Source organism: Coffea arabica, chromosome 3e (assembly GCF_036785885.1).
Source record: "Coffea arabica cultivar ET-39 chromosome 3e, Coffea Arabica ET-39 HiFi, whole genome shotgun sequence".
Classification (NCBI taxonomy): Eukaryota; Viridiplantae; Streptophyta; class Magnoliopsida; order Gentianales; family Rubiaceae; genus Coffea; species Coffea arabica.
This window is the reverse complement of record NC_092315.1, coordinates 7,214,857-7,239,918: the sequence shown is the minus strand read 5'-3', so window position 1 is coordinate 7,239,918 and position 25,062 is coordinate 7,214,857. Positions and strand designations below refer to the sequence as shown.

The 25,062-nt window shown below is 34.6% G+C and overlaps 4 protein-coding genes across 9 annotated transcripts; 1 reads left to right on the top strand and 3 right to left on the bottom strand.

Moving 5' to 3' along the window:
• The first annotated feature begins 1,948 nt into the window (after positions 1-1,948).
• Positions 1,949-10,799, top strand: LOC113737188 (protein arginine methyltransferase NDUFAF7 homolog, mitochondrial-like). Of its 4 annotated transcripts, none has more exons than XM_072084610.1 (14): positions 1,949-2,139; positions 2,274-2,356; positions 2,483-2,594; positions 3,446-3,528; positions 3,608-3,673; positions 4,673-4,773; positions 4,951-5,069; positions 5,221-5,261; positions 5,622-5,710; positions 7,150-7,324; positions 7,420-7,536; positions 8,003-8,047; positions 9,061-9,189; positions 9,745-10,324. In XM_072084610.1, the coding sequence occupies exons 1-14, from the start codon at positions 2,079-2,081 to the stop codon at positions 9,781-9,783; spliced, it is 1,260 nt and encodes a 419-aa protein (XP_071940711.1). In that variant the 5' UTR covers positions 1,949-2,078; the 3' UTR covers positions 9,784-10,324. The 4 variants fall into 4 exon arrangements, with proteins under 4 accessions (XP_071940711.1, XP_027120253.1, XP_071940712.1 ...); XM_027264452.2 differs by lacking the exon at positions 9,745-10,324 and adding an exon at positions 10,354-10,799 and having other exon boundaries at positions 1,952-2,139; XM_072084612.1 differs by lacking the exon at positions 9,745-10,324 and adding an exon at positions 10,354-10,799 and having other exon boundaries at positions 2,071-2,139; positions 2,274-2,339.
• Positions 10,800-11,110: 311 nt separating this feature from the next.
• On the bottom strand, positions 11,111-13,911 carry LOC113737247 (probable pectinesterase 29). The gene is made up of 5 exons (XM_027264502.2): positions 13,662-13,911; positions 13,396-13,555; positions 13,044-13,256; positions 11,594-11,838; positions 11,111-11,349 (listed from the first exon to the last, which is right to left on the bottom strand). The coding sequence occupies exons 1-5, from the start codon at positions 13,892-13,894 to the stop codon at positions 11,178-11,180; spliced, it is 1,023 nt and encodes a 340-aa protein (XP_027120303.1). The 5' UTR covers positions 13,895-13,911; the 3' UTR covers positions 11,111-11,177.
• A 2,725-nt stretch (positions 13,912-16,636) lies between these two features.
• LOC113736312 (large ribosomal subunit protein uL13w) lies at positions 16,637-19,195 on the bottom strand. Its single transcript, XM_027263213.2, has 4 exons — positions 18,792-19,195; positions 17,519-17,635; positions 17,340-17,427; positions 16,637-16,924 (listed from the first exon to the last, which is right to left on the bottom strand). Exons 1-4 carry the CDS (start codon positions 19,061-19,063, stop codon positions 16,781-16,783), a joined length of 621 nt encoding a protein of 206 aa, XP_027119014.1. The 5' UTR covers positions 19,064-19,195; the 3' UTR covers positions 16,637-16,780.
• Positions 19,196-21,791: 2,596 nt separating this feature from the next.
• Positions 21,792-24,187, bottom strand: LOC113736311 (transcription factor FAMA). 3 transcript variants are annotated; one of them, XM_027263212.2, is made up of 5 exons: positions 24,071-24,187; positions 23,751-23,873; positions 22,956-23,639; positions 22,238-22,672; positions 21,792-22,062 (listed from the first exon to the last, which is right to left on the bottom strand). In XM_027263212.2, exons 2-5 carry the CDS (start codon positions 23,772-23,774, stop codon positions 21,973-21,975), a joined length of 1,233 nt encoding a protein of 410 aa, XP_027119013.1. In that variant the 5' UTR covers positions 23,775-23,873; positions 24,071-24,187; the 3' UTR covers positions 21,792-21,972. The 3 variants fall into 3 exon arrangements, with proteins under 3 accessions (XP_027119013.1, XP_071940710.1, XP_071940709.1); XM_072084609.1 differs by having other exon boundaries at positions 23,846-23,873; positions 24,071-24,181; XM_072084608.1 differs by lacking the exons at positions 23,751-23,873; positions 24,071-24,187 and having other exon boundaries at positions 22,956-23,743.
• Between the last annotated feature and the right edge of the window lie 875 nt (positions 24,188-25,062).

Below are 25,062 nucleotides of genomic sequence, written 5' to 3'. Positions count from 1 at the left end.
AATGGTTTTTATTACTCATTTTTTTAATTTTTCATATTTTTTGGCCCTATGGTTGCAGCAAATTTAGGATATCCACAGTGGTTTACACTCTCTAGAGTGTAATCCACATATCATGTCAACATTCTACTATTTTCACTCTTATTACACTTTTATTCGCAATGAATTACACTTAACAGAGTATAATAACATGACCCCACAATCAAATCAAACATTTATTTTTATAATGCACATCTCTAATCACTCATAAATACATGAGATTAATTTTTTAAAATAATTACATTTTTTTGAAAAATAAATTATTAACTTTCATTAAATTTTTTACCTTTCGAATTTTTTATTTTCTAAAAACTAATATCATTCATTTGTGATTTTCAATAATATATATTTTTCTATCCCTCAAAAATATTAATATTTTTACGTAATTATTAAACAAATACATGACACCTTAAATGTGAAGATATCATAATAATTCATACTTAATTAATAGTACTCTATCAAATTAATTTAACTCCATGACATAATATTACATATTTTTACCATGAGATTCTTCCATCGATTCATTGGTGGGAGTAATATTTTCAACCCCACGTTGTGTTAGATAAGTCGAAAATTGAGAATCTGAAATTGACTCCGTTGGTGTTGTATTTTCTTGTGGGCAGTCGAAACCAGAATCCTTCCTTGCTTTTGATAGAGTCTTTGAGCCTTCACAACCTATACCAAGGTTGTAATATTCTGATGTATATTGATTCCCCATTGACTAATTAAAATAACCAAGCGGCGGATACATGTGAAATGGATATGGAAAATCTGGTGGATTTTGATAATTGGATGGATGATTGGAATTGGGCAAATTTGGTGGATATGCATAATTTGGTGGAATACCAGAAAATGAAAAATTGGGGTAATTTTGAAAATTTTGTTGGTTTTGATTTTGGGAAGAGAATGAATTTTCTATATTTGGATCATTAAACATATTCCTAAAACTATTAAAATTCTCATCCATAATGAGAAAATAAGAGCACTTTGAGGAATTGTATAAGTGGTTGAAGGAAATGAGTAATAGCATATGAGAAATGAAGAAATATGAGGGTGAGAAATGAAAAAAATTATTTATAGAAAAAATTTAAGATTTCGAGTAATGGTACAAATTTTTTTTAATGAAAAGAAAAAAAAAGTGAGCAACAGTCCTCAAACAACGGTCCAATTGGTTTGATAAAAAGAAAAACGTCCACAGTTAGGTCCATCAACAGAGCATATCATTGTACTCGTGTATTCTTTTCTCCAAAAGCCAGAAGACTTTTTTGATAGATTACTAAAGTTACTCCACAGGAAACCACAAAAGCCGGCAACTCTTGTGGTTCCTGAGGACCCTAATAACTCTTGTACTCGTGTATTCGTTGTCTTCAAAATTGAATCTTTTTTTTGAAATCAAATTAACAATTGGATATTTGACGTCATCATATAGCATAAATTAATAGCAAAATCATATTTACGTAATAATTCGGTATATCTCCATCTTCTTCTTTGTTAAAATCTCAAAAGCCTTACACTGAATCTTTCTTTTTGATATATCAATGGAATTCAATTTCGAAGAAAAAAGCCCTGACTGATGGAGAAGAATTGTTAAATATCTTAATTTTTGGATTGTGTTAAAGATATAATAAAATCGACCACATTTAATATCATTTAATAAAATCGACCACATTTAATAAAATCGACTAGTAGTGAAGAATGTTAAATAATTTTTTGGATTCTACTAAAAATATAATAAAATCGACCATATTTAATACTATCATCTTTATTCTTCTGCAAATTCAGAATTTTTTTCTTTGGAAATTGGCTCTTTTATTTTGATTTTGAATTACTCACAAATTAGTAATAGATGATGATGATGCATGACAAAAACGACACCGTCTAGCCTACTGTTTACTTAGGAAGTGCCATCCGGAAACCCCTTCTAAAACCCTGCACCCCACATCACAAAACTCCCTCCTTCGTTCCTACTCCTCAGGAAGATCACTTCATTTTCATTTTCAAGAGATTTTGAAGAACCAAGTAAAGCAGTAGCAGATTGAGCAATGGCCATTAGACGTTCTGTCTTCCCCGGATATCTTTCCTCTCTTTTCCATTCATCAAAAGGTACCCTTTAGCTTCAAGTTCCTTTAACCTTTCTGTTCTGGCTTTTTCCTTTTTGGGAGTCACCATTTCTTTCTATTGTCTTTGCTTTTCTGCTAATTTCTCTTTGAATTCACTTCCACGGTTTTCTTTGGTAGTGATTTCATGCGGGACCCTTTTGCCTCTCCAGTCTTCTGCTTCATTCTCCACTCATCATTTTGTTGGTGATACCCCAATCCTAGTAATCTCTCAACTTCGAATGTACTTTCTTCTTTGTTTGCATGTTTTTTGGCATAAGGATTATTATATTTTTTCTGAAATGGGATATCTAAAGATGGTTGCTTTTTAATTGTGGCTGAGTTTGAAGGTTAGAGATTTTATTCATGCTGCATTGTATGATCCAAAGCACGGCTATTTTTCGCAAAGATCGAGGTCTGTTGGGGTGCTTGAGAGCAGCATTAATTTCAATAAACTGGGAGGTACAGAAGCCTCTTTCTTGATTAGTTTGTTGATTAGCTTGAAGCGATTTTTTTGAGATTCTGGTGTATGGTGTTGATAATCTGGTCATGATTTTGAGTTGGAATTTAGTGACTTATCAGTCTTTTGTGCTGATAATGGCACTTTCTTGTGGTTGTTTTATTGTTTTTACTGATGATTGGATGTCCAACACGTTGAATAGAAAAACAATAAGGGTGTAGACGGTTAAAAATAAGGAGTGATTGGAATCTAAACCTGAAGTTTTTGTTTTTGATCACAGTGGAAACATTTTCTATTAGGCGTTAGATTAATGAACCAGAGTCCTTATAGTGGTTCAAGGACAAGGAAAATGGAGTATTAAAGAAACATAGGCAAGTAGAAGGAGGTCATGCGTAGTGGGCTTGATGTTTAAATCACTTGAGCTTCCCATCATTAGAGGAAAATTCTTTTCTTTCTTGGTTTGCTCTTAAAATTCATCTCTTTCCAAACTGGTCAGTTTAAAGGTACTTAATGATTGATAACAAAATGTTGTGACTGATCTTTCATTCTTAGACTCTGATAAGAAATTATCAGTATGTGGTGATCCTATCACTCGTTTCAATAGGCATCAGAAGAGTTACAACAGTAGCCTCTATTGCTGTGAGTGACATTGACTCTGTGCTTTCTGGCTGAGCATTGGTTTTGCTTTGTTTCATGACGTAGTGTTTTCATCCTGTCCTCTAAAATTTGAGGCTGTTTAGATTTAAGAAAATCGTATAGTTGGTCTGTCTGCATCACGATTTAACGAGCCTTCTATCAAATGTCTTGTATATATACAAACTCGCATGAAATTATGAGCTCTGAAATGTTTCAGGACAAAAAGCTTATATGCAGCTTTTGGATAAAGTTTACAAGCAGAATGAGGTATCATGGTTCACACCAGCGGAGCTTTTTAAGGTATATATCTGTCTCAAATTCCCAACAGTCTTTCTGACTACAGAATTTGATTCATGTCTTGAAATGTTTGTCTTTGTAGCCTTGGTATGCTCATGGAATTGCTGAATCTATTCTTCGTACTGCTAATCTTTCAGTTCCTCTGAAAGTAAGTTCCTTAGTGTTTGACTTCTGATTAGTCAATACCATCTCTTAATGGCATCAGTGTTTACTATTATTCATTTGTTCTTCTGTAAATGTTGGTACTTTGTTTAGGATGCCTACTTTTATTTAAATTCGGTCTGCCAGTTGATTCATTTATGGGTTCCAGCTGGACCTATTAGAATTTCTGAGATTTCACATCTTGATAAGTCTTTGGCAAAGAATAAAAAGGATCAGTATTATTTGAAAGGCCATTTAGTGCTGATGATCTGTATGTCCAGCTGCTTTCCCGGGAAGTCATTCGATTCTTACATGCTTCAGCTTGGTATTTTCTCATGGATACTAATCCTCGTTTACAATCTAATTTTTTGTCATTACCTCCAGTAGTGGTCTAGTTTGAACTATTTGTTTACTTCATTTGGTATAAAACTACTAACTTGTTGCCTGGGAGCCTGAATACTTAGATTCTATTACGTACCTTTCTAGTTATCTTGTTTGTAGCTTGGTGCCCAAGCTATGGAAGGTTGTAGGTCAAGGGAGTATCAGGTGCAACGATATGTTAGCTTGCAAACTTTTTCTTGTGCTGATGATATCGCCACACAATGCTGTATTGTACAATTCAGATGAATTCAAATTGGTATAATATATTTGTTGTTGCACATATCTAAGTAACCTTCAATTTGTATTAATTGTCTTGCTTCCGTCTTATGAGTTCCTCACTGTAATGCTTATTGTGTTATTTGAAATGGAAGTGACATCTCCAGTCTACCTAACATATGCTTAAACAATAATTCCACAATCTCTCTCTCTCTCTCTTCCTTTTTTTCCTTCTTTTGAGTTCCTTGCTAAAATTTCAATCTACCTGTAAGTTCTGAATGATTGATAAATATCTTTGCTTATGGCTCTGGACTACATCTATGCATCAATTCATCAACTTCTCTTTCTGTAGTTAGACAGATATTCAAGGATTTGCTTTAAGAGCTTTCTGTCTGTCTTTTTTCTGTAGATATATGAAATTGGAGGGGGATCAGGGACCTGTGCCAAAGGCATTATGGATTATCTCAAGTTGAATGCACCTACAAGAGTCTACAATAGTTTGACATATATGTATGTGATGATGGCAGAGAAAAGTTATTGAAATCATAACCTGTATGCTTACTGAGCTTATTATGTTGGGATGTATGCCTGAGAGGCGTGTTTGGACCTATTAGAATTATTCTTGCTAAATGATTAAATAATGTATTATTTCGTAGTTAATACTTAAATATTGTTTATTGTCTTCAGCTCTATAGAAATTAGTTCTTCACTGGCTAAGAAGCAGATGGAAACTGTTGGAGCAGTTCAAAGTCATTTGTCAAGGTTTAGAGTAGAGTGTCGCGATGCTGCTAACCGTAGTGGATGGGGTACTAACTCTGCCTGTTATTTCTTTTATCTCACTTTCATCTATCAATGCATGGGATAAATCTGAGATTGTTAATTGGGTTTGCAGTATCCTTCGTCTGTCTGTAAATGGTATATAATCAATTATTGGTGGTTGTTTTTTGGTTGAAACAGGGGAAGCAGATCAACAACCTTGTTGGGTTATTATGTTAGAGGTCTCTTTACGATGACTATCTCAATCCTCTTGATGCCTTCACATGTTGACACTGGAAGCTGACTAGCACAATTAGAATTGAATTATGGAAAAAATACCTTTTGATAAATTCTTTAGCTCTTTTATGTTGATTCAAGCAAACAGTTGTCTATATTTCTCTCTCTTCCCTGTCACTGAAATAAAGCAAAGGAAGAGTGGAGATAATAGAAACAGAAACTGAACATGGGTCATGCTGTTTCAGCTATCCTTTTTAATTTGGTTACTTTAAGTCTGAAATATTCTTGGCAAGGATGATTCTTACCCTGAATACTTTTACCATCGAAGTGCATGCTATTACTGAAATATTTTGATGATTTTCCAGGTTCTTGATAATCTACCACATGATATTATCTATTCTAGAGATCAGTTTTCGCCATGGATGGAAGTGTGGGTTGAAAAGCAGGCAGAAAGGTGTGAAATGTACTTTTAAGTATTTAGATGCATACGCATAAACTACCTTGTGTTGTTTGTACTATGCAAATATGTCAGGTTGTGACCACATTTTTTTTTCTTCATACTAGGAACATTTGGCCTGCTGAAGGCTGCAATTGGATATCACTAGAAAGGGGAATAGATATTGGCAGTCGATAAAAACTTAAAAAGTGATAATATGGGTTTTCCTTATGTGCTTGTGCTTATTTTGGAGATACCTACGTCTTATCCTCCAAAGTTTTCTTTGACTTTATTAGAGTCCAGTTTACATACATGTATGCGTAGAGGCCTATGTTTTCAGAACCGGACCAGATATCGACTCGGCCGAGGTCAGGGGTCAGGGGTCAATGGGTTCGACCGGGGGTCGATAGGGGTCGAACCGGATGACGTCATAAATAAAAATTATTTAAAAATTAAATTATTGTATATAAAATATCCAATAACATATTGATATTAATAAAGGTATATTTATATATATTTGATGTTTCAAATATATTTAACAAGAAAATACAAAAAAATTAGAACAATCAAGTAACAATTTATATTATTTAATAAACATTAACAAGTTTAGAATTAAAATTATGGATTTAATTGAAAAATAACATCAAATTTTAGGACAATATTTATAAAGTATGAAATATTTGAGGTATATTAATAAGTTTTCACAATTTAGGGGGTCAAAACATAATATTAAAAAAGTTTGAACTTTTTTTAAAAAATCTCCTGTTGGACCGGTTTTTCCGGTTCTGTACCGGTCAAACCCGGTTTTTGACCGGAGTTGACCGGGTTTTAAATCTCCCGGTTCTGATGACCAACTCGGACCGGACACCTGGCCGGTTCCGGGTTCAACCGGTCGGACCGGCCGGTCCGGTCCGAGTTTGAAAACACAGGTAGAGGCATATTACTTACTAACATAATATGATGTGGAGTTTTATCTTTTGTGATAGCTAACTTGATTAAAAAGCATTAAACCTCTTTTGTTTGGAAGAAATGGTTCTTTTTCTGCTTTTTGACCACATTAGAATTATGATATTCAGCTATAGATTGTTACATGTTAATTTTCTTTCTGAAAATAGTGACCTCTATTTTTCTCTCTCCCCCCATAGCCTAGACTTCTTACTTTCCTTCACATTTGTAATTTGAGTAGGTACCCCATGTATTCTCTCTGCTTCTTCCTTCTTTGAAAATCAATCAATAGCTTGCTGGATCTTGATCCTTTCACTAATTATCAACCCTAGTTAATGAGATGTTAAAAAGTATTTGTATATGTTTTAGATATGCCCTGCTATAATGAAATGTGCTCATATTGCCTAACACCTAAGCCTAGGAGGCCTTGGCTGTTTGTATATTCATGTCATGCCTTCACAACTGTTATCAGCCATGCAGGACGTGATTTTTTTGTTCTTCTATATTAACAGGTCAGAACTCTGTGAGTTATATAAGCCTGTAGAAGATCAACTAATATCTAGCTGCATGGAGATCTTGGATTTAGAGAAAGAATCTGATGGAAGAACGTCAGCTTCATTGGTTAGAAATGTCTGGGCTAAAGTTTTCCCCAAGCCTCGGCGATGTTGGCTACCTACTGGTTGCTTGGTTATTATGCCAAAACTAATTGACAAAGTTTGTTTTTCATTCTATCTTTCTCCTGCGCAATTTGCTCATGTTTACCATTTATCTGTAATATTCAGAAACTTTTGGAGGTTTTACATGGAGCTCTGCCGAAGATGTCTTTAATTGCTTCAGATTTCAGTTACCTACCCGATGTTACAGTTCCTGGTGAGAGAGCTCCATTGGTTTCCAGTAAGGTAATTCATTATATGTCTTCCAGTCACTACTCTGTTTTAGTCTGTTTCTCATTATTTGCTTCATGTGTTTAATGATCTTCCATGATAGAAGGCACATTTGAAGTCACATGTTATGATTAAGCCATTTCAATTACAATGCTGTAAAGGAAACAACAATAATTCGGGAATAGGCTGATGCTAATATCCTGTCAAGTACAATTTTTGATGCATTAAGTCTTGTTTGGCTCCAGAATTTGATGCTTTTCTTTTCTGAAGAACTTTTTGTTGTTTGGTATTAATTTGTTCTTTCACTAATTTTATACTTAGATTCTCATCTCAAAAGGATTTGGTAAAGAAGAACATGCTTAGGGATTTGTTCTTAGACAATATGCAAAACGTGATTTATTATCATGTGAAACAAAGATGTAAAGAATCAAATCAGAATCGTACTTTACTAGTTCATTTGACCTTAAGCCATTTTTTGCAGAGAGACGGTAAGAGTTTCGATCATAAAAGCTATATGGATGCAAAGGTAATAACTTTTTTGCTGCCCTTTCTTTGCTTCGTGGTTGTAGTCTTAGCGTTGGTTAACTCTAGTTTTGTTGTCATTGCAAAATGTAACACGGCATGCACTTTTGAAAATGATTTGGCAATCTAAGCACAAAAGTTTTGGTGCATATATAAAAGAAATGATGAATAAGTGGAATATGATCACGATGAACTCATGAAATCAGTTTTAAGGGAATTATTGTGGAACAGTGACATATAAAAGACCTGGTACTTGATTTATGAACCTTCTCTAGGTAGATTTGTTGTTATTTCTTTGAGTTAAAGTTGCCTAGTTGATACATAGGATGATGCTAAAATGCATGGAAGGCTGAGTGAAATCCATCATGAAAAAAATCCTTACTGTAAGTTGCTCTAATTAAATATAATTTTGATTCATCTTGAAATGTCTTTTGGCTCTGTGCTTAGCTGTTTTATCTGTAATGTTTGAGGCACCAAGCTTGTAACCGAGGTCTTAAAATGATAACTTCCCTTGGTTTTCTTCCTCTAGATAATTTTAATTGTTTCAGCTATTGGGGAATTATTCCTCATAACTCTGTCTCTGTGCTGTTGTTAAAAGAGGTTGGCTGAAGCAAAAATTCTAGGCACTAAAATTCTAGTTTTTACAGTTTCATAACTTTTTCGCTTGTATAATTATCAACTTTGGGTAGAGTTTTTCTGGACTATTCAGTGATAAGCCCTTGAATTGTTTCAATTCGCATTCTGGAATTCGGCTGCTTCATTAATAAGTGTTGGACAAACTGTTCAGTCTTCTACACGTCTAAAAGAAGATATTCAGTTATAAACAAATTCTGCAAAATAAAGAGAATTAATTGGCAAATGGGATGTGCATTTACAGTGTCTTTCGGATTGGATGATGTCCAACTATTGCTAGTCTTCCTTTCTTAATTACATTAGGTCTATCATAATACTAACCTTGTCTAGTATTATTATCTTTGACCTTGCAGTTTAAGTTTATTGACTATTGTTTATCTGCAGGGTGATGCGGATATATTTTTCCCGACAGACTTTTGGCTTTTGGAACGGATGGACCATCATTGCTCTGGATGGCTTAAGCCAGACCAAGATAAATCATCGAAGAAAGGAAAGAAAAGACGGACGCTTACGGTAATTCCTGTTTTTTCTGATTCTGCACTTCTTTACCTGCATTTGGTGTGACACATGATTATTAAGCCTAAAGATCTTATCGGTGAGTTGCAATAGAATTTAAAGATGTTTTGTTTTGGTATCTTATCTTAGCGGCACTGAATGCAGAATGAGAAGGCTGGTCCTTTTCGGAGTAGTTCCATATTGGTTATGGTCAAGTGTCAAAAGTCAGCTTGGAAAGTTCAAGTAGGTGATATTCATAGAGGGGGGAAAGGGTGGATGGAAGATGGACTGATGATACCTCATCTGAAGTTCCAGGGAGTCAGATATCTAATAAAGGCACAAGTGATTTGAGTTTCTGGTATAACAGTGTCAGGCTGAGATCTTGCATATAACTGAAACTTTGGGAAGTTTTCTTTGCACAGGGTAATGAAAAAGTTGAGGTCACATAGTAGGAATGCTAACTTAGAGAAAATTGACAGTCTCATTTTGGTGTCAGACTAGATTTATGATGACAGTGTCTATGTCTTGTGTTCTGTTGGATCCTAATTGATGCATTTTATTTTTTTTTGGCAGCTGGATTTTGTTACTACCCATTGCCAAGTACACGATTAACACATGCAATTTGCAGCTAGCATATTACCTATGAATTAACCCAATTCTATAAATTTGTAAAGAGTTGTCAAACATGGAGCCAGGCTAGTACCCTAATAAGATACTAGATCAAATTAGTACTAAGCAACTAATTTTGTTGGGCAAAGGATGATTACATTTGGAAGCCTCCCCAGTTCATTACTTTAAAATTCCCAGTGCACCAGAAGATGCTCTTTTGTAGATGAAGCTTGCAAGCTATACAGGATTTTGTTTTTTGGTCTCCTTTCTCTGTTTTATGGTTAAATATGTTATCAGAAAAGGGACTGGAGTTCACTTTACCTTTTTGTTTGTGCGGTAGAAAAGTTAATGTTTAGAATTACTATTTACATGTAACATTGGCTGAACTTTCACAGATTCACGAGTTACATATCTTGGAAGGAACATAAAACACTCCATGATTTGATGTAATTACATGCTTTGCAAATAATATCAGACACACACAAACTGGATTAAAATATAGGGGTATCATGTCTTTGATTGGAAAAACTGATAATGCAGCTCTTTTGCTTATCTGTTTCACTCTTCATGTAGCTTGATACTTCATCTTTCATGGAAGAATTCGGTCTTCCCTCAAAGACGAGAACAAAAGATGGATACAATCCTCTGTTGGATGACTTCAAGAATACCAAAATATATCTGAGTGTTCCAACTCATAATACAAAGTAGACATCTGACATTGGATAAAAGTCAAATCTTTTGAGGAGGCATTCTTTCGTGGGTTCAAGGAGGAAGTATACTGATTATGCAGCTTCCAATCCTTGCGTCCAATCAGCTTCTGAGTCAAATTGTTACATTGTGAATCATGTTTCATATTTGCTAATCCAGTTGATAAGTCACTGGCCATAATGTAATTGCCACATTAAATGCTTCTTGTTAGGGAAATGATGGAGGAGGTTTTGTACAGTTAGGTGGAACTTCAAAATTTTGATTATGCATTGATTTAGTAATGTGAACTTTAACTCTACAACATAACTTCATGATTTGTTTTGTCATCACGTTTGAAATGGTCATTTTGGTCGAATAATTACTAGCAGAAGTTGGTATGAGAACTATATATAATTATCTTATCTTGGCACAAGTTTGTTTTGGACTTCTTATCTTGCCTTTCCACACCACCTTTTGTGAAGATTGGACAGAAAAAAAAATTTACTCCCATACTTTAGGTATTCTACCAACTGAACGGCTGAGAGTTCTAAAGTAGATTTGAACTTTGGAGAGTTAAAATTTTCATCAATGAAGCATAAAAATTACTAATTACCAGTGTTCTGAAAAATCCTAGACAAATAGTACACTTGAAGAAAGATAGAAATGTCAGAAGAAGCATAAATTGGTCGACATTTTGCAGACAAAGTGGTTTAATTCACCATGTTGAAAGGTTGCTGGATGATCCAACCATCATTATCAATGAATGTCAAGTCAGTTAACTTCTTCACCATTTCATCACTCAATTTGTGCTCCCAACCCACCCGTCCAGAAGTGTTTGCTCCTATCCCATGGCAATCATGCTCAGCAAAGGTCAGTTGGTACCTGCGGGTTAATGGCATTAGAATTATAAAGAAGACACTTGGATTGGATCCCATAATGAAAAGGTATTGGCACTAGATAACCACAGAAGATGGAAAAGTACTAAGTCTTGTAATACTTGAAAATTTAAGCGAAGCCCGCAAAGGAAAAAGCCATCAGAAAGTATAACTAACAACCAGGATATCAGATTTTAGAACAATAAAAAGTGCTCTCAAATTATGTAATGGAGAAAGGGATATTTGATTACTCATGGCCAGTAAACCCCCAGGCATTCCATCCTTGAGGAACAACAGCGTTTGACATAGAAGTGTTGTAGAAGATGACCCTGGCATAGTCTCTCCAGGGTCTTCCCAAGTATGTTGTTCCATCTCCAATCACATTGCAGTCTTTGAATATGAATCCACTTGGATCAGTAGGACTATTTCTTCCCTGTGCTGTGATGAAGCCAGTCAATCCGCGCAAGGCTCCAGCAACTACTGATACTGTACATCTCTACAGTGCAACAAAGATTCATTACTTTACTTGATTTCTACATTAACTTTGACGTGTTATATTTATAAGTTATTTTCTTTCCTACACTGTCAGTGTAAATAAATAAATTATCTTTGTGACATAACAATCCTTTTCAACTGATAATCCTTATTGAAAATCTAAATTATCTTTATGGAAATGTTGCATGTATAGATACTAATTTGAAAAGATCTATTGAGTGCAGAAAAGCTCAATTTTTTTTTTTTCTGTATATTTTTCATGTATAAACAATATAGAAAATCAGCAAATTGTAATGATATCTAGGGCAAAAGAAAGAAAAACTTCTTGTGTTTAAAATAAGAGAGAAGGGCATGGTTTGTCTGGGATAATTGATCCATCTAGGATTTGTAATTCAGTGGTCCAAAATGAAGTGTATCCCAAACTAGATGAGTAATTAGTGACAAAACGGGATCAACGTAAATGGCATGAAGGAAAATATCTCAACATACAATAAATTTCTTGACAAAATATACCACGGTAAAAGATAAAGATACAGAGAGAGAAATTAACAGCTAAGGTACCATGACTTTTGCTCGTTAATGAAAGCAGGAAATAATGAAAAAGGAAAGTTGTATCAGATCATATCATTATCCCATTAAAGAAAAAGTATTTTATAGGAAAATCAATGATGCCGAATCATGTTGTACAATTTACCATAAAAATTTTGTATGTAAATTATACAGATTTCCCCTTGAGTTTAACAGAATATATTGGCACACATAAAATTTTAATTCAATATCAAATTTTGGATTTGATTGTCGAAATTATTATTGCGAAAATTGAGTTGCAAGACCGATGAGCTTAGTAGTATGGGAGTCATCCCCAAGACTATTGGGGTTTTGAGTTTGAACCAAATCAAAGCTAAAGCCAAATGTACCCAAAAATTTGTATGAGAAAATTTGTTTGTAAGGCCTTTTCCAAATCACACTTAACTCAATCAAGTTGCATTTTAGTTACAAAGTTATCCATCCTTGTAAAGATCATGCAAAGAAAGAACCAGTACAGTACTTTTGAAAAGTAACTAATGCTGATTTTGCATGGAAAACTAAAATTAATCTTGGAAGGTTTAAATTTTTTGCTAATAACAGAACCCCTTGGAGAAAAGGAAGAGAATAGAGAAAAAAAGAGGAAGAAAAGAAAGCAAGAGTAACTTGTTGTAATTGTACCTCATATATCGATTGGCCATCACCGAAGATAAAATCAACTGCCCCTTGTATGGTACAAAGCTTGAAGTAGTGTCTTCCTTGATCATCCCAAAGGGTGTCTTGAAATCCCAAGAATGCACATCTATAGAACGCAGATTTGTCCCCAGATATCATAGCAGCCACTGCAGCTTTTATTTGATTCTTGTTACTCCCCGGTGGATGGTTGTAAGAATTCTGTTTTGTAAATTAGGACAGAATCGATATATATATATATATTCAAATTGTGTATTACAAATCATGTAGCTAGCAAACCTGTTACCATCTCCTTGAACCATTTACCTAAATAGTAGATGTAATATAAGGTAGAACTTACAGTGAAGGAAACACTTTTGATAACAATATTATCAGCTTGGGAGATCAAAGTAGCACATGTGATAATTGGACCAGAACCACCCCAAATAACACGAGTTTTCCACTTCCCTTCTCCTTGAATATAGATGAAAGGTTTGTCCGAGGGAATGAGAATCTGTTCGCTGCATGAAATCAAACAAAAATGGTAGATATTTCTTGAACTCCAATCCTCATTATTCTAACCCAAAAAAGAGAGAGAGAAAGAGAGAAAGAACTTCAAAAACATACTTGTATATACCGGCCTTGATGTATATCCGAACCCATTGTTCATTGTTTGAAGGAATATGATCAATAGCAGACTGAATGCTTGAGAAATGTCCATAGCCTGATGGATCAACATACAATGTTGTGTAGTTTACTGCCTTCATATGGAACCTTCTTAGCGGTTCAGCGTCTCCACATGCAGCCAGAACCAGGAAAAGTGCAAGTAAGGAAGACAAGGATGGTTGAAGAAACAGCATCTGGTTAGAAGTGGAAAACATTCCAGCAGCCCAAAATTGAGGGAAAGAGTGGTAGCAGAAGATTGATAAAATTTCAGGGATGAATAGATATATGAAAAAGATTAGCTTACACTCCATATAGGACTCATAATGTGTCATTAAATTTTGAAGCGGAGATTAGGAAGTCAATGTTCTCTAAATGGAAGTATATAATGAGAAAATCATTAACCAAATCTGCAAAATCCTTGATGATTTAGAAGCTGCTGCTTTTGCTTTTCTTTCCTTCATTTTTTTTTTCTTTTTGACTTTTGAAGGTGAGAGCTGCGAAGACATTCCTAGCTCCCTTTGCGAAATTTTGGTATGGTATATGGCAAACTGCATGTGGCATTATTCTTACCCAGAATGAAAAATGCATACATATATATGGCATTCTTTTATAGTAAAATTATTTTGAGAATGTGGTGCATAATTGGAAAAAAGTTCAGCCCGGAAATGTTGATATATGGCTTCATTAGTGCGAATTGGAGGCAATGTGATTGAGGGATTCTTAATTGATGGAACATCAACGAGGTGATTGAGAGAAAGTGAAGCAAAGTCCAGCCACCAGTATTCTAAGTAATAACAGTGATCATTCATCCAGTTGATTTGGAAACTTCGATGTACTTGCATGTAGAGGTGTTCATATTTCGGAAAAAAAAATCGAAAAATCCAATTTAGATCAGATTTCGGTAAAACAGAATTCGAAAAAATCGAAGTATAATGTTCGGTAAAAATGTTTGGGAATAGATATTAAAAATACAATAACGAAATATTGATTAGTGACCGAATTATCGAAAATTTTATAATATAATGATGTGTGTATATATATATATTACTAATTATAGGAGTAAATCTTAATCCTATCGTTAAATACTAATTAGTAATTAGTAATTGGATTTTTCTAATGGGTGCCTATAGGGCACTGTTAATACACACTTAATATTCACCTAACCTACCATGTATATACTAACAATTATTACCCTCCCTTACATTTATATACTTTCCCTATTTAATTTTACCTACCCTTCCTTATATTTATTTACCTTCGTTAATTAATCTATATTTTTTACCGATCGAGTTATCAAAATTTTTATAATATAATGATATATATATATATTACCAAGTATAAGAGTCTATCTTAATTCTTTTATTAAATACTAATTATTAATTACTAATTGGATTTTTCTAACGGGCACCCGTTAACCCACACATAATATTTATCTAATCTACCATGTATATACACATATTAACAATTATTACCCTCTCTTACAATTATATACCTTTTCTATTTAATTTTACCTACCTTCTCTTGTATTTATTTACTTTCCTTAATTAATCTATATTTTAAAAAAATATGAAACCTGAAATATATCATATCGGGTGCTCTATAGGCACCGGTTAGACAGACTGTTACTAATTAGCTAACTTAACTATAACTATATTTGGAAGCCAAATATTGATGGAAGTTGACATGTTGGAGTTTAGTTTGACAATTTAATTTGGAGTTCTTGTTTAGTTAGTGTTGTAGGAATTGAGATTATGAATTAGGAATTAGGATTATGAACCTAATTATTTTTTTTGGCATATCATTGTTCGAGTTAAGTTGATTGAATTTTGTTGAAAAAAAAATATGGGATATTATTTTGTGACAACAATTTTCTTAGAGAAAATTAAAATATTTTAACTCACTATTAATATTTTAGACTTCAAATATTACTGAATTACTGGCTCTTCGATCCAATTTACTGAAATTTTTTTTACCATATTCCCTACTACCGGCCGATGGACACCTCTACTTGCATGCGCTTAGGACATGAAATTATAAGATCTGATGCCATGAATCTCTAATTGTTTATTTTTTTTGGTCGAAACGATAGATGTCCTATAACCTAATCTAGCCTAGTCTAAGGGGAAGGGGAGGGGGTTCGATGTGAGTACAGACTCCATCGATGAAGGTCAACTAAGACCGCCACAAATTGTGGCAAATTTGTGGGAGGCAGGGATTGAACCCCTGACCTCCAGCATCACCTTTAATATATTTACAGGTATTTTTATTTCAAAAACATATATTGGTAGTTGAATACGGGAATAAAAAATCAAAAGGCAATACATCAGGTTTAGGAAGATACAATAAAGTGAAATATGGCAGCCATGAAGCTAAACTTAAACCCATCCTGTAACATGTAGCATGTACTACATTTTTCGGATTTTCAGTTCTTTTTCTTGATACAGAAATCATACTTGCTATTTCATAGACCCAATATCTATTCTACAGGCAACGCAAGATGATCGAACATTGCCAATCTTGAAAAAACAGTCCCCTCCACCGTAAATTTTAGTTCTCTTTGAAGTGGCTTCCAGAGAGAAATGGAGGGGGAGGCAACACAAGAAAAATTGAAAGGCTACTACCAATTTGAGGTTTGCACATTAAAAATTGTCGAGGGCTCAGAAGGCTGGTCTTTGTTTATTGGCTTTTCCAGAAAAGTTAACTGCACAAAGTGGTATATTCTTGTTTAAATGTTCAGAAAAAAGCAAAAATAAACTTCATTTCTTATCTACTTGATAACTTCGTCGAAAGAAAATTTCCAGGATGTATCCGGTCTGAAATTTTTGAACAGGGGATCCAGATAAAATAATTTTCTGGTCCAAAAAGATGTTTGAGAAAAAACATGAGCTTCTCTCATTTCACAACGTGATAGTCTACACAACTGGGCAAAATCAACATGCAAAAATAAATAGAAAATTTTATAGCAAAATCTCCAAAGAAACACCAAATATAAACCACCCAGAGTAGGGATGGTATTTAACAAAAACATATCGAATAAATCATCGTTTTCCAACAAAATTGTCACTCCTGGTAAATTATCTCTAGTACTTGATAGGAGCAATAACTTCAAGTTGGGGGCCAAGCTTTTCCTCAGCAGCCTTCTCAGCTTTAATCCTCAGTTGTGTTAACTGTTTCTTCCTCTGATATGCTACCTGAGCTCGCTCTTTCCTCTTCTTCTCAAGCTCCTGCAGGAGAAGAAACAAGATGATTTTTCACGATTCTGTAGCAATCAAATAAAAGGAAAAAGCTAGCAAACCCAAAATCTAGCCAGTATTGACAATAAGAGCCACTTGTTTTCCCAAAAAGAGGATACAGTGACCACCGTTTAACAGATATCAATAAACACACAGCAGCAGGCTTGCAGAAACAAGCTTTATGGGAGTAAGAAAAGAATAGTAGTAGATGACTAGCTGTCCACAAAGAATGCAAATCGAAAACAACAAAGTTATCAACAAGACTTTTAAAAGGAACAGTTTCCTCAAATCCATTGCCCCCAGTTAACGAACTGCCAATGGAACGGTGGTTCTAGCCAACTAGAAAGCGGAAATCAAGCAACAAACAGGGAAAGCAGAAACATTTGAACAAAGAATAAAAACTCACCCTGATGGTATCATAGTGGTTCCATCCAACCTCAGACGAAAGCTTTCCCAACAAACAGTATTTGTGTCCAGCTTGTAGCCTCAGAACCCTAGCCATCAAACAAGAAACAAACTTTACAGATGCTAAGACAAATTCTAAAAGTGCTGGGCCATGTCTAGAAAACTAATTAGTGCGCTTACTTGAGAGCATCAGGGATGACCATCCTCTTTATCTTGTCATATGGTGGTGGGATCCCCTCATAAACCTTCAAACGAGCGAGTGCAGCTGCTCCTCGCTTTGTCTTGTGGGGAATCATGCTACAGTAAATGACAATAACAGCAACAATCAGTTTCAATAACCATAACTAGCGACATAAATAAACCGAATTAAGGCTCTCAGATTGGTTAAGAAAGCAGTGTTACAGGACCTAAACTGTTCCCAATAGCAGACAAAAAAGAGGGAACAATAGACAAAGTAGAATTCTATCAATGGGGAACCATCACTTGCTCAAAAGAACATGAAACACAAACCAAAAAGGCTAACAAGAAAAAAAATTTCCTAATTAACTTACCAATAAAAAGGGATTGTAATTGTACAAGATATGGGAGGGGCATGTGGAAGTTATAACTTAAATTCCAAGCTTCAACATTCAATATCAGTCCTTTCTGTTCCAGGCAAGTTAAATCTTACTACTATAACATAGAGACTTCGTTAGTCAACCAATTTGGGTACCAATCTTCGCCACCTACATGCAACTGAAATTTATATAACCATGCATTCACATCACAATAGATAATTTTACCTAAATTTGTTTTGTTTATAAGATAAGTCATTGTAAGTCAGGTGTGCCGCATCTTCAATTAGTCCACTGAGGGCTCATGAAACTGAATATAAGTAATTGTTTATCAAATTACAACGAACTTTGTTCCAAAATAAAACTATAAATGCACCCGTTTAATGTTTGCAAACTCCCATAAAAAAGGGTGGCACCAGTAGATGGACAGCTGAAATGAAGACACAAGACCGTCTCTGATGGCTTCAAATCATTTGGACATGTTTCCAAAAGTGCATTTAAATACATAACCCATCATCACCTACACAAACTCATACTGACAAAACTCTTTATGCAGATTAATAAAGAATTTGTGAAGACTCGTAATTCTCGTCATACAGAGTAACAAAGAAGATAGGAATCTTTATTTCACTAATCCCCAAAATTAGCCTTGTAATCAAATTTCCAAAAGGCATTTCTCCAATCAATCCAAATTCAGAAACATAAATCCAAGTACAGAACTCAAACTGAAGATAAATGTTCAATCTTTCCTCAACACGAATACATAAAATTGTACCCAAAATAAAAACCCAAATTCCAATATGCCAAATGAAAGTGAAAAACAACCAAAGCCAAGCAAGCAATTCAAAAAGACATAAAGTCGATCACTTGAACGTCATACCAAATAACAAGTAACTCACCCACGAATGGTGCGCCAGAGGATTTTAGAAGGAGCTCGGAAGTGAATGGGACCATGAGAAGGCTTGGTGTTCATCCTCTTACGGAGAAACCTATGGTATTTCATTTTCTGACGAACTAAGCCACCGGAAAGGCAAATTTCCTCGCATCTAACCACCACAACTTTCTGGCCATTCAGCAATTCCTTAGCCAAAATGGACGCCAACCGCCCCAGCATGTGGTGCCTAGCATCCACCACCACCCGCTTGGCGCAGATCCCTGACCCGGAAACCATCCCTTTTCTCTCTTTTTTCTTGAGAATTTTCTGCTGCTGCTGTAATGGCGGTGGGGTTTGTGAGAAATGGGGGTGCAGGAGGAGGAAGAGAGCATAAGGTGATTTTAGGGTTTTGGCAGGGTTGTCGTTTATTGGGTTTTGGGCTTGGATACTTTTTATTTTTGTTATTGTCATGATAATGGACTGGGCTAGGAGAGAACAAAGGTGGGCTTTTTGGTGCTCTGAACAGATGGAGCTTGATGAGCGATCCAAATACAGATTGTGCAGTGGATTTAAAAGCCAAGTCCGAAAGTCCAATGACTGTCTCTTACTCTTTTTCTTTTACTTTCTTTTTAAGTGATAAATATATGAATTTCTCTTTTTCGTTTTAATTTTCTTAGTTTCTTTTAGAAAGGAGGAGGGAATAAATAAATGAAACAAGCAAGAAAAAAGATCTGTATTGTTACTTTATGAATTTACTTATGTTAAGAAAGTTTACGACTATATTCTTAAGATTATACTGCATAATCGCGCCAACAGCCACTAATTGGTGATTGTAAATATCCAAAAAATATTCCAATTCATGCATAATAAATTTAAGAACACTAAGCTTTTTTTTTTTTTTTTGTGAAATCAATTGTTTTCAATGTAGTTTAGTTTTTCTTTTTTTTTTTCAATAGTAACTTGCCTTCATGTGTTTATTATATGGGTCGGATATTTTTTTTATGTTTTTAATTTTATTAAATGATTTGTAATGTGTAACGATAGCATAACCACCGCAAGATGCTTGTGTGATCAATACGATTAGCATCACCCAAAAAACTATGCAGTAATGGCAAGAGATGGAGAAAAGCCAAGAATCCAAGAAATTAAATTGATCAAGAAGATGTTGAGAGCCACACCAAATGATTTTACTAATGGCTTTAGCTTAAATTTGGTAAAAAATATGTTTGTTTTGCATGGAAGAGCAAAACTGCAAAAGACATCAAATGCTTTGACAAAATGGTCTTCGTACTTCCGTCACCATTAATGCTTTGTGTTTGTTTTTCCATGCACGTACATCCTAGCATCTTGCTGAGGACAAAAAGTACAAACGTTCTGTCACATTAGGTCCACCTTTGGTAGCTACTAGAATGGCCATACAAGAACTTCGGACTTGGGCAGAACGGTTGTCAGAACTTCCAATCGTCATTCAGTGATGTAAATCTCTCTAAACATGTAATTCTGCATAAATTACTGGTAACCTCTTGTTACGTATGAAATTCATATGAATAATTGTAAAATTGTATAAACAGTTAAGAAAGAGTTATAATTTGTATAGACAGTAGTAGCGTTACACCATTCAAGTGTGATTGATGTTCTTGACGTCCCGACCTCAAGTGCAAGAAGTTCATAGAAGCATCCATAGCATGATAGAATCACACATGAAAACAGTAAATTAAGCTCATTTGACACCTTCCATCATAGTAGGTTAGGCATATACCTTTCTTGGTGATCAATGTAGTTTACTCCATTAATTATCCAAAATCAGCCTTGATAAGAAATTCTCTGTGAACTTGTCAAAGAAGAAGAAAATCTCTTTGAGGAACAAATTAAGCCTTGTATTAAGGAAATTTTCATGGATGTATCTGATGCCTCCCTCTATGGGTTCAACTTTTTATTGCTGTGTAAATCAATTATTCTTTAATTCTTGTTTGACTGCTACACTGAAGGCAAAACCATCAATATATTTCACCATGAGTATATTCTCTTTTACCTTTATTTTGGTAAGAAAATGTGTAATTTATCAGTTATTGGCAAGTGATTTGTTGAGCAAAATTTACGAGCATCCTTCTAAGGACAAGAGACCTTGAAAGGTACATATCAAACCAAAATCAAAATCAAATCAGATGGCACCCTAATACATCCAAGGATCTAATTCTGTGTTCTGACAAGTCAACCCTACGGAAATGGCACCAAGGGCTTGTGGGGTAAGTTGACTTTTTTGTATGAACTACAATCTTTTAATCCATGTTCTATCATTGGGACATCCTTGCAGATTTTGTCACGATAAGCACATAGATTCCTCCTTCCACGCAAATTCCTATTCCTAATCACATCACAGCAGATAACAGCTGCGAGCCAATGTCACTTTCTCACACAAATACCGCCAAGATTTGATAATACAGGGAACACGTTCATCATCCTCATCAGATACAGATGACCAAATACAATAAAGAGCAAAATTTGAGAACAGAAAAAAAGTTATAATGTTACATACAAGTATACAAATCAAAATCCAAACCAAAGTACAAAAAAAAATGACAAAAAGGAAGTAACTTTTAGCACAAAGAAAAAAGGGAAGGAACTAATAACTCAAAAAAGAGGCTACATTTGTAAGTGATAAAGTGGCTCAAACAGTAAAACTTGGCAGAGATTTTGGCTTCTTGACAGAAAGTACAGAGTGGTGCGCTGAAAAATTTTGAGAAAGAGTTTCAACTGTGTATGATAAGACCAAAAATTTCATTTTAACACAAAGTTATCGCCATTTGAAGTATAAATTGCTTAAGTTCAACTTTGAAGCAGCATATATGAAAACTCAAGAACTCATAGCATGTTTTACGTACTTATGAATTACATATATTTCCAATAAGAAGTTGGCATTTTCGAGTAAGTGATGGAAAATTAGTTGTGCAAAGAATTCATGGTTCTTTTTACTGTCTGAAAAGTTAAGTTTAATAAGAGAAAATAATAATAATATGAATTCATCTTCACCCATCAAATCAATTCAAGGTACTGTATTTTGTAATTTGTACCAATAGAGGTACTACACACTCCTAGCCAGTTTTTAGCTGAGCCCACAAAGGAAAACTGAAAACATGTTCAATACACCGTACAAGCTACAGAGAAAAATCATTCAACTCTAGTCACATATAAATTAAACGCCATCATCATATGCTGCTGTTTGCGTGGATAAAACTGAAAATTTGTTGAATGGAATTTGCTATATCTTCAGCTGTGAACCTTGCTTCGCTTGCTACCTACATATAGAATATCAAAAGTAAATCACTTATGTTACAACACCGATTCAGAATGAAGTTCTTGAATCAAATTTATAATTTATATTTAACAATGAATAAGACTTGTGTTGCATGTCAAATTCATGGAAATTATGTATAAGAGAATGGAAACTCTAGAGGGTTTTCACATATGTACCTTGACATTGAAAGAATATAGAACAGTCTGTTCAATTGTGGTTATGTTGGTATGAAGAATATTGAGCTGCAAATCCTCAAGGGCAGCAATGGTCTTAATAAGCTGTCCAGGTCTTCTTCTAGACAATATCTTGATCAATGCATCAAACCCTAAGAGCTTCACCTCAACATCAGCCAAGCATGACTTGCTCTCAGCTGTTTCTTCATGTAGTCCAGTTTCCAATTCAACAAGCTTCATTTGATCACTAGAAAGAGGCATGCCAGGAAAAAATGGGGGTTGAGGTTGCTGAATTGGAATTGATGATGATGAATCTCCTATTGGTCTTGGACCATCTCCATATAGCCTCCTCCTTTTTTGTGATTCTAGACATTGAAGAAGTTGCTCCAATTCTCTTACGAACTCAATTGCCCCGCCAATTATTGATGCTTGATCTCCCTATTAATTTGAAAAAATCCCTTGTCAAATTTCTAATTTGTTTCAAACTAACAACTCGACTTGTATATACCATAGGCTTAAATAATAATTACTCTTTATATATATGAAGTTGGACTAGATCTTTTGCAAATATACAATTATTAGATTGTGCCACATATATACGTGACAATAATAAAACTGCCTGCGTATGTAAGATTTATACTGCCAAGAAATATCAATCTAAAAATTGTTATAGATACAAATATTCACATAGTTTTATGAGTATGCATGAAGAGTTTCATACCCTTTGCACGTATGAGCCAGGCATGAGAGACCTAAGAACTCGAAGATGTTCATTCATTTGCTTCCTACGGTTTCTTTCTACTGCTATGTGAGTCATCCGCTGGCTCTCAACTTCTTCACTCGACTTGATAGTTCTAGATCTTTTTTTCTTGTTCTTAGTTTCTGTTGTTAAAGGACTCTTTTCTCGGTTATCACCAAGAAATTGCAGTTGAACTGATGTGTTTCCGAAACCCCGGGCTTGATCTTGATCAGGTCTTTGATCACCTTCTTCCCCTACTTTAGAGTTGCTTTCTTCATTGATAGGTCGAGGAATCATAAGGGCTTGATGATCAGGGTCATCCTGCAACTTCTCATTCAAGACCGGAAATTTAAGGAAGTAAACTGAATCATTCAAGACAGTTTCCTCCTCTGGAGTTTTTGCTTGATTCAAGGCTAACTTTGGACCAAAATCGGCAAATTGCATCACATCAGCAAAGCTCAACTTATCTAAAGAAGTTGAACCACAAAAGCCAGAAGACATAGGCTGTTGCTGAGCAGTGTTATGGAGCATGTAATCCACCATTTGATTACTGCCATCGTCACCCGATGCTTCTCCAATCTGTGGCTTCATCAGCTGTGGATGCTGATTCTGCTGATGATGTTCTAGTGTGTAGTCAAGTCCTGTGAAATTTCCAGGAATGGAACCCTGCAACATTTCAGGTTGAAAGAAAAACAGCATAGTCATGTAATGATGAGTCAACAAGAAAATACAATATAACAAACAATGAAGATAAAGGTTTTCTTGGATTTTGCGTACTGAGTAGTTTTCTTCTTTCTCCATTTTATATATGCACTAGGTTTACCGTGAAACCCTTAGTGAGCTCAAATCATGTAATAGTAAAAAAAAAAAACCTCTTGAAATTTCACTCTGGTCCACCTCCTGCCAAAAAAACAAAAAATAAAAATGAAATACATGAGTTTTAAGTGTTAACCACTATCAAAGCAAGATGAAGTAATTTAATGCAAAATTTTATGCTAGCTCAAATCACAATATGGACAAAACCAATGTTTGTTGGTGTTTGTCTTTGTGTAACAATTACTAATATACACAAGAAACCAGAAGTTGTATAGACTAACCTTGGGAGATTGAAGAAAATAGTAATTCAGATAGATAAAAGTTAAAATAAGTGGGGTTTTAGTGTATGAGAGATCAGAAACATAGGGTACAACTGTACAAAAATGAGCATTCTTATATGGTCTAGAAACAATTGATGAAGATGGAGATTACTGTCTATATATAAAGGATATGGGATGCTTGCTGGAGCTGCCTTTGACTTCATATGTCTTCATGTGTAGAGAGAGAAAGAGAGAGGAGCCTGTGGAGTAATTTCCACCCCACAAATTCATGATGATGATACTTTTTTCACCTCCCATTAATATGAATCACAAGGGAAAATAACTTTACCACCTCTTCTCATGACTTTAATTAATAAATCCAAGCGCTGAAGATTAGGACTTTTGAACTTTGAATCTTGAAATTGGAGATAATATGCACAATTTGGAGCTTGATTTGTATTTACTATGTAGCAAGTAGCAACACCGGATGTAGGGATAAACCACACCAGCATGGTTGTAATAAATATCTAGGGATAATTTAATAAATCTCTCCTGAGGTTTTTAACAATTACAGAATATTCCCCTTAAGTTTTAAAAATTACATATACCTCCCCTATTTTTACTGTTTAGTAACAATGTAGATCCAACAAACTAAATTTCTCTCAAAAATCTTAAATTGCCCTTTTGTGCAAAATTAATAAAAAAAAATATAGTATACTCAATCATATTCCTCTACACGTTGCACAAATCAACAAGTCTAATTCCTAACGACCATCCAAGCATAAGTTCTAAAATCAAGTAACTGTGCAAAAGATCTCAAATTGTATATACAATATCAATACTTTCCACACAAAAATGAAAAAAAAAAAAAACACAATCCCCATTGACAACCAATTTTATACCCTAATATTAAATATTAATGCTCAAATACCTTTTCAATGCAAACTAATATAATCTAGAACCACCCTTACAACCCTCATATAGCTTTAAAAATATTAATATCTCAAAAGTAG

Bases quoted from the DNA above. Each gene is read 5' to 3' on its own strand.
- LOC113736312 (XM_027263213.2), bottom strand. From the start codon at position 19,063: ATGGTTTCCGGGTCAGGGATCTGCGCCAAGCGGGTGGTGGTGGATGCT. The intron at 17,636-18,791 runs GTGAGTTACTTG...CATTTACTGTAG, and splicing joins CTCTGGCGCACCATTCGTGG to CATGATTCCCCACAAGACAA. The intron at 16,925-17,339 runs GTGAGTTTTTAT...CTTCTCCTGCAG, and splicing joins ACCACTATGATACCATCAGG to GAGCTTGAGAAGAAGAGGAA.
- LOC113736311 (XM_072084608.1), bottom strand. From the start codon at position 23,678: ATGACTATGCTGTTTTTCTTTCAACCTGAAATGTTGCAGGGTTCCATT. The intron at 22,673-22,955 runs GTATGAAACTCT...TCAAATTAATAG, and splicing joins CTGGCTCATACGTGCAAAGG to GGAGATCAAGCATCAATAAT. The intron at 22,063-22,237 runs GTACATATGTGA...TTCTATATGTAG, and splicing joins TATATTCTTTCAATGTCAAG to GTAGCAAGCGAAGCAAGGTT.
- LOC113737247 (XM_027264502.2), bottom strand. From the start codon at position 13,894: ATGCTGTTTCTTCAACCATCCTTGTCTTCCTTACTTGCACTTTTCCTG. The intron at 13,556-13,661 runs GTATGTTTTTGA...GATTTCATGCAG, and splicing joins ATCAAGGCCGGTATATACAA to CGAACAGATTCTCATTCCCT. The intron at 11,839-13,043 runs GTACAATTACAA...GTTGCACTGTAG, and splicing joins ATGGCCAATCGATATATGAG to AGATGTACAGTATCAGTAGT.
- LOC113737188 (XM_027264452.2), top strand. From the start codon at position 2,079: ATGGCCATTAGACGTTCTGTCTTCCCCGGATATCTTTCCTCTCTTTTC. The intron at 3,674-4,672 runs GTAAGTTCCTTA...TTTTTTCTGTAG, and splicing joins ATCTTTCAGTTCCTCTGAAA to ATATATGAAATTGGAGGGGG. The intron at 5,262-5,621 runs GTCTCTTTACGA...ATGATTTTCCAG, and splicing joins GTTGGGTTATTATGTTAGAG to GTTCTTGATAATCTACCACA.